The sequence below is a fragment of the Hemiscyllium ocellatum genome, chromosome 3, assembly GCF_020745735.1.
Source record: "Hemiscyllium ocellatum isolate sHemOce1 chromosome 3, sHemOce1.pat.X.cur, whole genome shotgun sequence".
In the NCBI taxonomy this organism is placed as follows: Eukaryota; Metazoa; Chordata; class Chondrichthyes; order Orectolobiformes; family Hemiscylliidae; genus Hemiscyllium; species Hemiscyllium ocellatum.
The window spans coordinates 141,700,294-141,715,901 of record NC_083403.1 but is presented as its reverse complement, the minus strand read 5'-3'; the positions used below and the strand labels follow the sequence as shown (position 1 = coordinate 141,715,901).

Here is a 15,608-nt window from a genome sequence, read left to right as displayed (position 1 = left end):
AGAAAAAGAGAGACTTATGGCAGATGCTGAGGGGTTTAAAACAGCAGAAACTCTGGAGGAGTACAGAATCTGCAAGAGGGAAATTTTAACAAAGGAAACTGAAGGAGCAAAAAGTGGGGTAGAAGGGATAATGACAGGTGGAATAAAGGAAAACCCTAAGTTATTTTACAAGTACATTAAAGACAAAAGGATAACTAGGGAAAGAGTAGAGCCCATTAGGAACAAGAGTGGTATTTTGTCCGTGGAGCCAGAGGCAGGAGTCTCAGTGAATATTTCAGACCAGTGTTCATTATTGAGATGGATGATATAAGTGTAGAAATCAAGACAAATGTCTGTGATACAATTAAACAAATTAGCACAGACAGACGGGAGTTTCTGTATGGTCTTGCAGGCTTAAAAGTAGATAAAAATCCAGGGTCAGATGGAATATATCCCAGGTTGTTGAGTGAGGCAAAGGGTGAAAATAACAGGGATGCTTGCAATAGTTTTCAATTCCTTTTTATTCACAGGAGAGGTGAAGGAAGACTGGAGAATAGGCAACATGGTACTGTTATTCAAGTAGGGAGCATGAGATAAAGGAAACTGCAAACCAGTCAGGTTAACTTTGGTGGCAGGGAAACTATTGGAAACAATACAGAGGGACAGAATTAGTCTGCACTTGGAGAGTCAGGGAGTTTTACGTGGGGATCGCTGGCTGAGCCAACATCTAATGCCTGTCCCTAGTTGCCCCTTGAGAAGACAGTGGTGAGCTAGCTTCTTGAACCCCTGCAGTCCAGAGCCACAATGCATTAGGAATGGGATTCCAGGATATTGACCCAGCGACAGTGAAGGAGCAGCAATATATTTCCAAGTCGGGATGGTGAGTGGCTTGGAGGGGAACTTGTAGGTGGTGGTGTTTCTATGTATCTGTTGCCCTTGTCCTTTTATGATGGAAATGGTCTTGGGTTTGGAAAGTGCTGTCTAAGGATCTTTGGTGAATTTTGCAGTACAAGTTGTGGATGGCATACACTACTGAAACTGAGTGTCGGTGTTCTGTATAATACAATACATAATTAAATAGCCCACGATGATGCAGATGAATCTAAATTGGCTAAAATTTGTCACGGAACCATATTAGGAGATATTAGAACATGTGACTGGAAGTTTAATCCAAGTGGTTGGTTTAAGAAACGTAAAGGAGAGGAAAGCAGAGAGGCAGTATCTTTTCAAACTGGAATTCTACACTCTGGGGACCAGGTGTGGCTGTCACTACTGGAGTGATGAAAAACACATACTCAAAAGTTTGAAGTCCCTCTTACATTCTTCATTGCAGGCAAAAAAAGGTGATAATTATTATGAACTGAAGGCACATAAAACAGATTTGGTAAACTGGTGAGGTAGAAGACAGAAAGTGGATCCAAACTGTAATTTAATGTTTTATTGGCACCATCTAGTGATCAGAAAGAGAAAGTCATATTAATAAAAGACAATACAGAACAACCTCGATTATCTGAATGAGATGGGTGGGGAGTATTTTATTCGGATAATGGATTGTTCGGATAATGGATTGTGTTTTTATGGGACTTTGAAACCTTGTTTGGATAATCTGAAATTCGGAAATTGATGTTCGGATAATTGAGGTTGCCCTGTATTTGATGGTTCAGGTATAAATCCTGAGTCAGAATCTTGACTTCTTTATTCTCAAACGTTTTCAGAATTTTCTCCACCTGATAATCAATTTCTTTGTCTCCAATACACATGAAAGGTGTTTGATCGATGAGGTGTTTAACACTATATTGAGATGGCTGTGAGGATACTGACTGACAGGAACAGTCAATTGTTTCAGCTGCTGAACTTTGTGACAAAAGGCCAAGCATGCTTGACTTCTCAAGCTATAATAAATAAAATCACATAGTCTGGTATTTTTACTGCAACCCATTGAATTTAACCTAAAAGATTGGTCAAATAAATCAAAGAACTATGTGCGTTCGTGATCTGAAAAAAAAACAGAAAATGTTCGAGAAACTCAGCAGGTCTGACAGTATCTGTGGAGAGAAAAATGATGCTATGTTTTGAGTCAAATCTGAATCTTCTTCAGAACTTGTTGTACAATAAAGTTTTTTAATGCACAGACATGGATCAATTCCAATTAGTTTCTGTTATTCCCAATTTCCATGAAAAAGGACAAAAGAATAAAAACAAGTGAGGAAATAGCTGCTGGATGAAAACCACAATAACATATTTTGTGCTAAATTATTTTCAAACAGCCAAAGAAACAAAGGTTTGTGTCCATCCCCGGACTATATGGCTTGGCCACGTGAATATTTGGAAAAACTTTGCAAAGATAATTTGGAGGTTGCTCTGTGCATCCCTTCGAAAGGACAGGCAGGGGGCGCTGTGGCTGCACTACCGTGAGTACACGTGCCAACAATGGCCAAGCAGTAGGAATCATTCGCTTCATTTTCATCTAGGACACCTAGAAAATAAGATGTAGACAACACTTTTCATGGTTGATAACGTTAATCCTATAGATACCTGGTAGGATATCCATAACATATTTAGGCATATCCAAGCAACAAAATTGAAGGAGATAGTCTATGAAATAAAAGATAAAAAAATATAGAAATGAAAAGAATGACGATTAGACTGTCACAACCACAATGCCTTGTCCTTCACAACGTGTTCAGCTCTCACCTCATTCAAAATTCTTGATAAGTGGGAAACCTGTGAAACACCCAGCCCAGCTGAGTGAGGAAAACAGCTCACTGACCCCTTCTGGTGATAAACATTAGAGCAGTAGATGATCATAATAATTCTCATGCAGAGTCCATCTTTTATGTGGGGTGCTTTTTCTCAACGACAGAAATTGCTACAACAGTGCCAATGAACAATGTGCTGTGTACATACGGTGTTGTTTTACCTCTAATAATGTTAGTAAGGTTAGGTGCAAACTGGGAAACCCAGTAGAGAGTTAACAAAGTACTAATTGTGCAGAAAGTTGCCAATCATCTGAACTGGTCGATGCTGTTCTTATGTCCTGCATGAGCTTGCTCCCACCCTTCTTTCTGCATACTCATCAACATATCCTGTTCCTTGCTCTCTCATGTATTTATTGAGCTTCCCCTAAAGTACAGCAATAGTAATCATCTCAGCTGTGGTGAATTTGATACTTTAACCGCTCTTCAAATCAAGATATTTCTCCCAAATTCCTCACTGGTTTTATTAGGGACTGCCTTATATTTAAATGGTCCCTAGTCTGGTTTCTCTCACAAGTGACAACATTGTCCCATTAAATGTGTTTAATGTTGTTATGCTTAATTAAATAGCACTGTCCAAAAAAAAACATCTAGCTCCTATTTGAATCACAATTAGTAGACCCAGGAGAATTATTCAAAAAAGTGATATTAGACTAAACTGGCAAAACCATTCATCATTTTACAGTTTCTATAGCATTACAGCAGGGCAGGACTCTTTTCAGGACCATTAATTATACTTGCAAAACTTTGTATGTTACAAAATCAATAATTAATGCCTATTGTATATTGGCAGAGAATATTGATAAAAGGTGGAGCTGGAAAGGCACAGCAGGTCAGGCAGCATTAGAAGGAGCAGGAGAGTCAATGTTTCAGGTCAGGCCCTTCCATTAGGACCCGAAATCCCAACTCTCCTGCTCCTCTGATGTTGCCTGACCTGCTGTGCCTTTCCAGCTCCACTTTTTACCAACTCTGGCTTCCAGCGTCTGCAGTCCTTACTATCTCTAGGGAGAATATTACCTTTTTTGGGAGAATCTAGAACTAGGGGATTTCTGTTTAACAATCCCGCGTGGTCTGCTTGAACAGAGATAATGCACATTTTCTTTCCTCAGAGGCTCACATCATTATGGAGCTCTCTTCCTGAAAGGGTGGTGGAGGCTGTAAACATTGAATATTTTAAACGGAGAGGTAGATAGAGTCTGGTACGAGGGGATGAAAAGTTATCAGGTGGGGATGTAGATTTGTGGTTCCAATCAGATCACTCATGGTTTTATTGAATGGTGCAGCAGGCTCAAGGGGCTGATTGGCCTAAGTTCCTAATTTGTATGATAGTGTGAAATTACATTTCAATATATGCTGGTGGTAGGGATTCACTCGTGCCCTTATAAGTAGCAACAAAATTCATCTGCGATTGTTGAATAAATAAGCACTTATAAAAGTATATAAAGATTGGCTCCAGTTCTATCCTCCAGTACTGACCTTCCTAGAATACAATAAACAGTATAAAAATTTAATTCTACAATTCCACATCAGCACACCCTTGCTAGGAGGACACCTTACAACCTAAAGCACTAAATGTTATTGAAAGCACATTGAGAATGAAAGATTAACTTCTTCCTAAACAAATGTACTTTCCTCTCAGTTACCTGCACTGTCCAAAGCTGGATGGTAGGATGCTCTTCGGTGCTAATGGGCCAACATCACAATTACGATGCAGCCCCCAAAACATCCCTGACTACCTAGCAGGATATGATCGTAAAACATTTTTGTGCGAGGACAAATGAATGATTATCTACAAACGAAACTTTACTATGAAGCTGTTGGTTGGATTGAAATAAAGCATGTTCTCCTCCCAGGTTGTGTCAGTTTTTCTTACAGACCCTTAACAAATACTTGCCTTTTGCGTTCTTCCTATTGCACAAAACATATATCAACATATTTTGGCTGCATTTTCACCACAGCAGAGACACTCTGGATTTTCTCAGTCAGAAGTCACACCACACCAGGTTATAGTCTAACAGGTTTATTTGAAACTGCAAGCTTTCAGAGCATTGCTCCATCGTCAGATGCACTGTACTGTACACAATATTCCAGCTGAGGTCTAACTAATATTTTATACAGGTTCAGTATAACCTCCCTGCTTTTGGATTTAGTGCTCCTTTTTAATAAAGCTGCCTGGTAGATGTTGGTGATCTGGAGACTGCACCAAGCAGAGGTAATGATATCCTTTGTGTTCCTTAGCCCTGACCAAATTGATCTGTCCTTGAATCTTCGAGACACCCTCTTTTTCTAGTACTGTGGTTCTTTCCCTAATCAAAACCATCATCCCTCCTCCTTTTGGTCCTTTCCTCTCATTCCTGAACACCAGAGTTATTTAATAACCAGTCATGCCCTTCTTTTAGCCAGGTCTATCATTGCCACAACCTCATAATTAAACATGACAACCTGAACCTGTCTCTTGTCAGTATTGTTTACTCCATCCCATCCATCCTCAGGCATGGGCTGGAACCTGCTCCAATCCCATTCACCTGTTGCAAGTCTGTGTAATCCTCCACTGGCCCTCAGTCTCTTTAAAGCCTCTAAGTTGGAATGTTTCTCCTGTTTCAATGCCGACATGAATACACCCATCCATGCAAGTCCCTGCAGTAGGTATTATCCAACTTGCTCTTCCTCTGATGCCAGCCCCATTCTAGTCACCCTCATTCTCTGTCTCTCATTCACATCCTTTCATCAAAGCCCATCGCACCACTACATTTATAACATGCATCAAGATTTTTTTGATAACTGTTATAATGTACACCATAATCCTGCATCATTTATGAGATTACAGTCACCGTGCTTATCTGAACGATGTATTTTATGTTCTTAACACTCACAAATCTTGCATCAGCCTCCGTTTTCCTGCCTACAACTTCACTCGTTATGTTTTTCTGTGAAATGTCACTGCGATGAATTCCTCTGACAACAGTTCCAGTAGAAACTGCCTCCGTCAGGATGTCAAAGTGTAAGTGCAGCCTGCCAGCAGAGGGCTGACAATGTGAGGGTTACCTCCCACTGCTCCTCACTCCCTCCCCCCCCACCCCCACAATGCTCCAAAACTCTCATGTCCTACTCCCCAAACTGCTTCACTTGTGATTTGATTTACAAACAAAAATAATTTACATTAAAGTTTAAAAAGAAATCTGAATTATTTTAACCTTAATTCAGTTAAGAACGACAGCTGACCTGAATCTCGACATGCAATGCTATGGAAAGTTAATTAACATTAAAATTCTTCCAACTGAGCTTATTAAAGTAACAATTAGGAGTGGGTTTCCCTCCCTTGTCTGGTTTGTTATGCACGGTGACACCTTGAGCTAATTTCCTGCACTGGCTGAGGTTCCCATGAAAGATTCTCCTTCTCAACCTGCCCTGAGGCATGGTGACCCTTAGGTTAAACCACCACCACCCTGAGAGAGCAGCTCATGGCCAGGTAGGACAATGACCCTGTTTTAAAACAAACTGCGCCGAAGTGTTATAACACACTGCTGGAACAGATGGCACTTAAACCCGACCTCCTGGCTCAGAGGTGGGGACACTACCACAGCACCACATGAGCTCTGGCCCTACCTTTATTGCAGTATCATGCTACTGTGTGACACCAGCATTGCATTTTTCACACCTACCACAGGTGGCAGCATTGAGACTCCAATGTCTAGTTTTCACTTGACCCAACACAACAATAATTTCATCATTTAACCAGCTTTAAAGTTGGGTGGCCTGGCTTTTACAGAAGTAATGGCTGCAGAGTTTGCAGTCATTTCTCCTCTGAAGCTGACAGCAACTTTGAGTCTGCACATGTTCTCGACGTTGCTCTCGGTGATAGCGTGCTTCTCCGAGGAGTGCAGTGTTCAGGCCTCCCTCCGGATACAATCCGATGGAAACGGTCATGAGCCATCAGGAACTTCCATTCCTGGGGCCGGAGTTTCATTACCAAGGCAGGTCGCTCCGACTCACTGGACGTGTCTCAGTAGAGAGGTGTAGAATCTCATCATCGCTGGGGTCCAGGGAGGAGAAAGGTGAGGATAGAGCTGAGCCAAGGCAGCCAGAGGAGAGGAGAGCGATGGCTGGGATGGGTTATTGAGAAGGCCTTCCTCAGTGCTCGGGGTTGTATGGAGAATGGATCAGTCCTTCCCACTTCTCCACCCCCCCATCGACCTGCCCCTGGCTCTGCATTCCTTCCAGTTATTCCTCTTTAGTCACCTCATGCTAATGTGGATGTCGGGGACGGTGGGAGGAAACTTCACAGCAAGGGAGGGGCAATGCCAGAGAGGGGTTTGGAGACAAGAATGAGAACGCTCAAATCAAGCATTGCTCTGCCAGGAGTGAATGCTGGTGGAGGGAGGGAGACGGGAGCTTCTGTGAGTTAAAGACACAAGCAGCAGAGGTTAGGATGCCCTCAATTTACAGAAGGTGAAATGTGGGAGAGGAAAATCAAAGAACTGAGGATGCTGAAAATCAGAAACACAAACAGAAATTGTTGTAGAAACTCAGCAGGTCTGGTAGCATCTGTGGAGAGAAAGCATGTGTTATCTCATATTCTCAATTCGGGCCAGTGACCCTGGTCTGTTTTGAGTCTGTTCAGAAGGAGGGTCACTGCTTCTGGAGTGTTAACCCTGCTTCCTCTCTGCAGATGCTGCCAGACTTGCTGAGTTTCACCAGCAATTTCTGTTTTTGTTTCAGGCTTACAATGCAGCCTGCGCAACATGTTTCCAACAAGGCAAGTGTACAGTCAGGACATGCACTGACTAACACAAACAGAAATTTCTGGAGAAACTTAGCAGGTCTGGCCACATCTGTGGAGAGAAAGCAGAGTTAATGCTTCAAGTCTATCTTTCTTCAGACTGCTTGAAGAAGGGTCACTGGACCCAAAATGTTAACTCTATTTTTCCCTCCACAGATTTTGCAAGACCTGCTGAGTTTCTCCAGCAATTTCTGCTTGTGTGAAATGCGGGAGAGTGGCCTGGAACGCACTGAGTGGCTCTGATTGTTCGAGAAGGGTTTTCAGTAATGGATGAACTGAGAAAGCAGGTTATTGAGATATATATGCCTGTCTTTGTGGAGACTGTAGAGTAATGTAGTGAACACTGCCGCCATCTTGTTCTGTTCCCTAGCGCAGAGTTATCACTCCCATGCTGGTATGGTAAGTACTGGGCATTCAACTTACTTGGAAATCGCCAACAGGTTTACTGAACAGACAAACTGAAAACTTTCATTTCCAGAGAGCAACTTAGTTTCACATCCTTTGTCGAGCAGGTTGCAGCTGCTCTTGGCTACTGGTCACGTGGTGTCATCCTGGTTTGTGGCTCTTGTAAACACACTGCCATTGGATGTCAGCTGGCAATGCTTAGATTTACTCTTGTTGGTGATGGTCGTTCCCTGGCACATAGACTCACAGAGTCATAGAGATGTACAGCATGGAAACAGACCCTTCGGTCCAACCCGTCCATGCTGACCAGATATCCCAACTCAATCTAGTCCCACCTGCCAGCACCCGGCCCATATCCCTCCAAACCCTTCCTATTCATATACCCATCCAAATGCCTCTTAAACGTTGCAATTGTACCAGCCTCCACCACATCCTCTGGCAGCTCATTCCATACACGTACCACCCTCTGCATGAAGAGGTTGCCTCTTAGGTTTCTTTTATATCTTTCCCCTCGCATCCTAAACTTATGCCGTCTAGTTCTGGACTGCCCGACCACAGGGAAAAAAAAATGTCTATTAACCCTATCCATGCCCCTCATAATTTTGTAAACCTCTATAAGGTCACCCCTCAGCCTCTGATGCTCCAAGGAAAACAGCCCCAGCCTGTTCAGCCTCTCCCTGTAGCTCAGATCCTCCAACCCTGGCAACATCCTTGTAAATCTTTTCTGAACCCTTTCAAGTTTCACAACATCTTTCCGATAGGAAGGAGACCAGAATTGTATGTAATACTTCCAACAGTGGCCTAACCAATGTCCTGTATAGCTGCAACATGACCTCCCAACTCCTGTACTCAATACTCTGACCAATAAAGGAAAGCATACCAAATGCCTTCTTCACTATCCTATCTACCTGCGATTCCACTTTCAAACAGCTATGAACCTGCCTTCCAAGGCCTCTTTGTTCAGCAACACTCCCTAGGACCTTACCATTAAGTGTATAAGTCCTGCTAAGATTTGCTTTCCCAAAATGCAGCACCTCGCATTTATCTGAATTAAACTCCATCTGCCACTTCTCAGCCCATTGGCCTATCTGGTCCAGATCCTGTTGTAATCTGAGGTAACCCTCTTCGCTGTCCACTACACTTCCAATTTTGGTGTCATCTGCAAACTTACTAACTGTACCTCTTATACTCGCATCCAAATCATTTATGTAAATGACAAAAAGTAGAGGGCCCAGCACCGATCCTTGTGGCACTCCACAGGTCACAGGCCTCCAGTCTGAAAAACAACCCTCCACCACCACCCTCTGTCTTCTACCTTTGAGCCAGTTCTGTATCCAAATGGCTAGATCTCCCTGTATTCCATGAGATCTAACCTTGCTAATCAGTCTCCCATGGGGAACCTTGTCAAATACCTTACTGAAGTCCATATAGATCACGTCTATCGCTCTGTCCTCATCAATCTTCTTTGTTACTTCTTCAAAAAACTCAATCAAGTTTGTGAGACATGATTTCCCGTGCACAAAGCCAAGTTGACTATCCCTAATCAGTCCTTGCCTTTCCAAATACATAATTTCCTGATGAAGGGCTCTGGCCCGAAACGCCGAATTTCCTGTTCCTTGGATGCTGCCTAACCTGCTGTGCTTTAACCAGCAACACATTTTCAGCTCTGATCTCCAGCATCTGCAGACCTCACTTCTTACTTTTTCCAAATACATGTACATCCTGTCCCTCAGGATTCTCTCCAATAACTTGCCCACCACCGAGGTCAGGCTCACCGGTCTATAGTACCCTGGCTTGTCTTCACCGCCCTTCTTAAACAGTGGCACCACGTTTGCCAACCTCCAGTCTTCCGGCACCTCACTTGTGACTACTGATGATACAAATATCTCAGCAAGAGGCCCAGCAATCACTTCTATAACTTCCTACAGAGTTCTCGGGTACACCTGATCAGGTCCTGGGGATTTATCCACTTTTAACCGTTTCAAGACATCCAGCACTTGATCCTCTGTAATCTGGACATTTTGCAAGATGTCACCATCTATTTCCCGACAGTCTATATTTTCCATATCCTTTTCCACAGTAAATACTGATGCAAAATATTCATTTAGTAACTCCCCCATTTTCTGTGGCTCCACACAAAGGCTGCCTTGCTGATCTTTGAGGGGCCCTATTCTCTCTCTAGTTACCCTTTTGTCCTTAATATATTTGTAAAAACCCTTTGGATTCTCCTTAATTCTATTTGCCAAAGCTAACTCATGTCCCTGTTTTGCCCTCCTGATTTCCCTGTTAAGTATATTCCTACTTTCCTTATAGTCTTCTAAGGATTCACTCGATCTGTCCTGTCTATACCTGACATATGCTTCCCTCTTTTTCTTAACCAAGTCCTCAATTTCTTTAGTTATCCAGCATTCCCTACACCTACCAGCCTTTCCTTTCACCCTGACAGGAATATACTTTCTCTGGATTCTTGTTATCTCATTTCTGAAGGCTTCCCATTTTCCAGCCGTCCCTTTACCTGCGAACACCTGCCTCCAATCAGCTTTCGAAAGTTCTTGCCTAATATCGTCAAAATTAGCCTTTCTCCAATTTAGAACTTCAACCTTTAGATCTGGTCTATTCTTTACCATCACTATTTTAAAACAAATAGAATTATGGTCGCTGGCCCCAAAGTGCTCCCCCACTGACACCTCAGTCACCTGCCCTGCCTTATTTCCCAAGAGTAGGTCAAGTTTTGCACCTTCTCTAGTCGGTACATCCACATACTGAATCAGAAAATTGTCTTGTACACACTTAAGAAATCCTTCTCCATCTAACCCTTTAACACTATGGCAGTCCCAGTCGATGTTTGGAAAGTTAAAATCCCCGACCATAACCACCCTATTATTCTTACAGATGGCTGTTTGGTGCAAATGTGGCTTGGGCACTTATCAACCAGACTTGCTGAGATCTTGCTGAGATCTTGCTGTATATGGACATGAGCTGCTTCCGAATCTGTGATCTTAAAAATTGCACTAAACAGTGTGCAACGATTAGCAAAGATTCCCACTTCTGACCTTTTGATAGCAACGGTCATTGATGAAGCAGCTGGAAATGGTTGGGCTGAGGACATAATCCTGAAGAGCGCTGAAAATGTGTTGCTGGAAAAGCGCAGCAGGTCAGGCAGCATCCAAGGAGCAGGAGAATCGACGTTTCGGGCATAAGCCCTTCTTCAGGAATGAGGAAAGTGTGTCCAGCAGGCTAAGATAAAAGGTAGGGAGGAGGGACTTGGGGGAGGGGCATTGGAGATGTGATAGGTGGAAGGAGGTCAAGGTGAGGGTGATAGGCCGGAGTGGGGTGGGGGCGGAGAGGTCAGGAAGAAGATTGCAGGTTGGGAGGGCGGTGCTGAGTTCGAGGGATTTGACTGAGACAAGGTGGGGGAGGGGAAATGAGGAAACTGGAGAAATCTGAGTTCGTCCCTTGTGGTTGGAGGGTTCCTAGGCGGAAGATGAGGCGCTCTTCCCCCAACCGCCGTGTTGTTATATAATCCTGAAGCACTCCTGTAGAGACGTCCTGGAGCTTGTGGTTGTTATGATTCTAATCAGTTGCTAGAATTTTCTAATTTCTGTTGGCTCCTGTTTTGCTCCGGTTCCTTCATGCCACACTCTGCTAAACGCCATCTTCTCTCTGATACCTCGCACCTACTTATCTCTGTGATTGAAGCCATCTCCCATGAAGGCTCATGTTCTGCCACTCTGACTCGGGTCTACAGCACCATCCGTCCCTCACTGCCAGACATTCCAATGCCCGACACCTCTAACTCTGCATGCCTCCTCACACACACACCCTGTGCATCAACATAACAGCTCAGCTGCTAACTTCGTCTCCCTTTATAGTTGCCTCTCTCTAACTGTGAGGGGAAAGCAGCCCACAAAAGGATGGAAGCAGTCACGCTGGCTGCTGGGGGGTCTGACATTTGGCTTCTCATCACTTATGAGGCGAGGATCCTGACTCTGACCACGCTGAGGGGCTGCCTGGCAGCGTCCAAGCCTCTGGACTGGATATAGAAGCTGTTCTTGATTTATTCTGTCGGCACACACTGATCAAAGGCGATCGTCCTTCTTACCACTGAGGCCTGATGACAAATATGACACTGTTTCCCAGCTTGGTATCTGTGCCAGGCAGCAAGGTAATGCATCAATACTGAGATCCTGGAAGCTCACACTAAGGGGTAGTGCTAAAAGGCAAAGCAGGGACCCGGGGAACCTCAGGATAGGCTCAGAGTCAGTGAGTGAGTGCTCTGACAGTGAGTGAGTGCTCTGTCAGTGAGTGAGTGCACTGACAGTGAGTGAGTGCTCTGACAGTGAGTGAGTGCACTAACAGTGAGTGCACTGACAGTGAGTGAGTGCTCTGACAGTGAGTGAGTGCACTAACAGTGAGTGCACTGACAGTGAGTGAGCGCTCTGACAGTGAATGAGTGCTCTGTCTGTGAGTGAGTGCACTGACAGTGAGTGCACTGACAGTGAGTGAGTGCTCTGTGAATGAGTGAGTGCTCTGACAGTGAGTGAATGCCCTGACAGTGAGTGAGTGCTCTGACAGTGAATAAATGCTCTGACAGTGAATAAATGCTCTGACAGTGAGTGAGTGCTCTGACAGTGAGTGAGTGCACTGACAATGAGTGATTGCTTTGACAGTGCGTGAGTGCTCTGACAGTGAGTGAGTGATCTGACAGTGAATGAAGATCTTGGAGATTGTACCTGGTTCAGTCCTTGGTCTGGGACTCTGTCCCTGAGTACACAGTGTCCCTACTGCTGAGTTACAGGAGAGTAAGTGGGTCAGTCCGAGGGACAGCAATGTGGTGTAAAAATGTCCTGTGTGTACCGTGAAGGGTGGCACTAATCAGATGTCACTTTCTGCAGATATGGTGTATGTGTGTGTGGCTGTTGCCCTCGGAGTGGTTCCTGAGAGATGTTATTCCCATTGTCCAACATTGCGAGTATTCAGAGCCAGTTGGTACCCAATCAGACGTCAATGCCAGGAATTGTTGGTATCCAGCCAGCCTCGGGTGAATAGTACGAGAGAAAGTTGAGATGAGACAGGCTGTTAGTAAAGTTGTTAACCAGCAATAATGTCCATTAAGGGGCAACTCGCTGCCTAATATCAATCTCTCCTTGACACTCTGAACTCAGCGATACAATGCAGTGAGTTGCTGCTGATACCAAGCTAGAGCTGTTTCTGTTTCTGCCACATATTCCACCATGGGTCAAGTTGTTCAGATTCCTATAGGATTCCATGCAATGACCTTGCTGCCGTGTGTTCTGTGATAAGGTGTGCATTTGCTGTCCATCGCTAATTGCTAAATGTTTTGCAGAGGACACAAGAGGCAAATTGCAGCCAGCCCTGGTACGGATGGGAGTACACCTCCCTTAAAGGAACCCCACCGATAGCCTCTTTACCACCATTCCTGCCACTGGGCTCCAATTCCTTATTTTATTAATTGAATTTAAATAGGACCAGCTGTCAAGGTCAGATCTGAACTTGTGTCCCAGGAGCATTCGCCTCCCCTCAGGATTACAAATTTAATGACATAGCCATTATGTCAACATCTCTCCCAACACAGTACTTATATTTCCAATACTTGAACGCTTTTAAATATTTTCCTCACTGAATGTTAATGCGTTGCCCTGAATGATGTATGTAGTTTGATCCACAAACAGGCACGTTGCTTTCATAATGTATCACATCCAACTCAGTGAAATGCAGTCTTATTTATCTCTGAAACACCACCAGATCAAATTTCGAGATAATTTTGAATTCACTATTCACAGAGGCTTAAAGTATTTTCAGCTGAATTAACTGACTGAAGTAAATAACCATTTTTGCTTGGAACATTGACAGAGTGAGTAGGTTTACAAATATGCATTACACGATTTAGATAAAGCCATCATTTTGAGCAGCTCAATGTTCTTTCACTGAATAGTTAACACATGCTGGATAGATGGGGACAACTATTAGATTATGCTGTCCCTGTCCTTTTGGGAAGTCAATCTCTATTTAGAACTTCCAAGTTGGTTTCTGTTTTTGTTTTCTGTGATTAAGTTAATTCAGCAAATTGGATCCTGCTATAGGATGACCCGGAATAACGCACAATCTCCATGCATTGCGAACATTGATACCTTTAAACTTTCAAACAAGACCAAGATTCTGTCAAAATATCTCAACTCCAAAACATTCATCTTTTCATGGTTCTGACCAGTTTTGCTTCTGCAGTATTTTCTATTGTTATTCTGAGATTTTCACCTCATGAAAGAGTCATGCCCCAAAAGCTTGTGATTTCAAATGAACCTGTTGGACTATTCACCACCAGATGCCTGGAGGAAGAACACCTCATCTTCCGCCTCGGAACACTTCAACCCCAGGGCATCAATGTGGACTTCAACAGCTTCCTCATTTCCCCTTCGCCCACCTCACCCTAGTTTCAAACGTCCAGCTCAGCACTGTCCCCATGACTTGTCCGGACTTGTCCGACCTGCCGAGCTCCTTTTCCACCTATCCACTCCACCCTCTCCTCCCTGACCTATCACCTTCATCCCCTCCCCCACTCACCCATTGTACTCTATGCTACTTTCTCCCCACCCCCACCCTCCTCTAGCTTATCTCTCCACGTTTCAGGCTCACTGCCTTTATTCCTGATGAAAGGCTTTTGCCCGAAACGTCGATTTCGCTGCTCGTTGGATGCTGCCTGACCTGCTGTGCTGTTCTAGCACCACTGATCCAGATCCTGTTGGACTATAACCTGGTGCTGTGTCAGTTTTGACCTGTAAAAAGTGAGGTCTGCAGATGCTGGAGATCAGAGCTGAAAATGTGTTGCTGGTTAAAGCGCAGCAGGTCAGGCAGCATCCAAGGAACAGGAGATTCGACGTTTCGGGCACAAGCCCTTCATCAACCAGCAACACATTTTCAGCTCAGTTCTGACCTGGTCCACCCTAGTCCAACACCGGCATCTCCACCCCATTTAATCCTGTTCTCATTACACAAAAAATAGAAAAATGTCTGTTAGTTCCCTACCATAACACATTTGTTAATTTGAGAACAAAATTTAAATTCATTTCATGGCAAATTATCTTTCGTCTGCTCACTTTAGCTTTTATAGCAGTTTGTTGTTTATTAGACATGGCAGTTACCAAAATAAACCTTACAATCCTGATATTTCACACTATCTACATGCAATATGTGGGCTGTGATGAAATCATTTAAGTTAGAAAAAGGATATTATTAAACTAGAAAGAGCTCAGAAAGGATTTACTAGGATGCTACTTAGACTGGAAGGTTTGAGTAATAAGGAGATGCTGGATAGGCTGGGGCTTTTTTCCCTGGAGCGTGGGAGACTGACAGGTGACTATGTACAGGTCTGTAAAATCATGAGAGGCGCAGATAAGGTAGATAGCCAACAGCTTTTCCCTCTGGTACGGGAGTCGAAAACTCAAGGGCATAGGTTTAAGGTGAGAGGGGAGTGAAAGAAAGGATCCAGAGGGTGGACAGTGTCTGGACCAGGCTGCCAGAGGTAGTGGAAGAGGCAAGTACAACTTTGTCATTTAAGAAACATTTAGGCAGGGACATGGATGGGCTGGGTATGGAGGGATGTGGAGCAAACACGGACAAATGGGACTAATTTAAATGTGTAAACTGGGCAGCATGAGTCGGCTGAAGGG

The 15,608-nt window shown here is 43.9% G+C and overlaps 1 protein-coding gene across 1 annotated transcript in view; it reads left to right on the top strand.

Annotated features, from left to right (window-relative positions):
* Positions 1–4,516, top strand: part of cimip2c (ciliary microtubule inner protein 2C) — a 33,462-nt gene extending 28,946 nt beyond the window's left edge. Inside the window, exons 4-5 of the mRNA XM_060855332.1 lie at positions 2,247–2,390; positions 4,375–4,516. Of these exons, the coding sequence (XP_060711315.1) occupies positions 2,247–2,390; positions 4,375–4,516 (286 nt within the window). The remainder of the gene's footprint in view (positions 1–2,246; positions 2,391–4,374) is intronic.
* Positions 4,517–15,608: the final 11,092 nt, after the last annotated feature.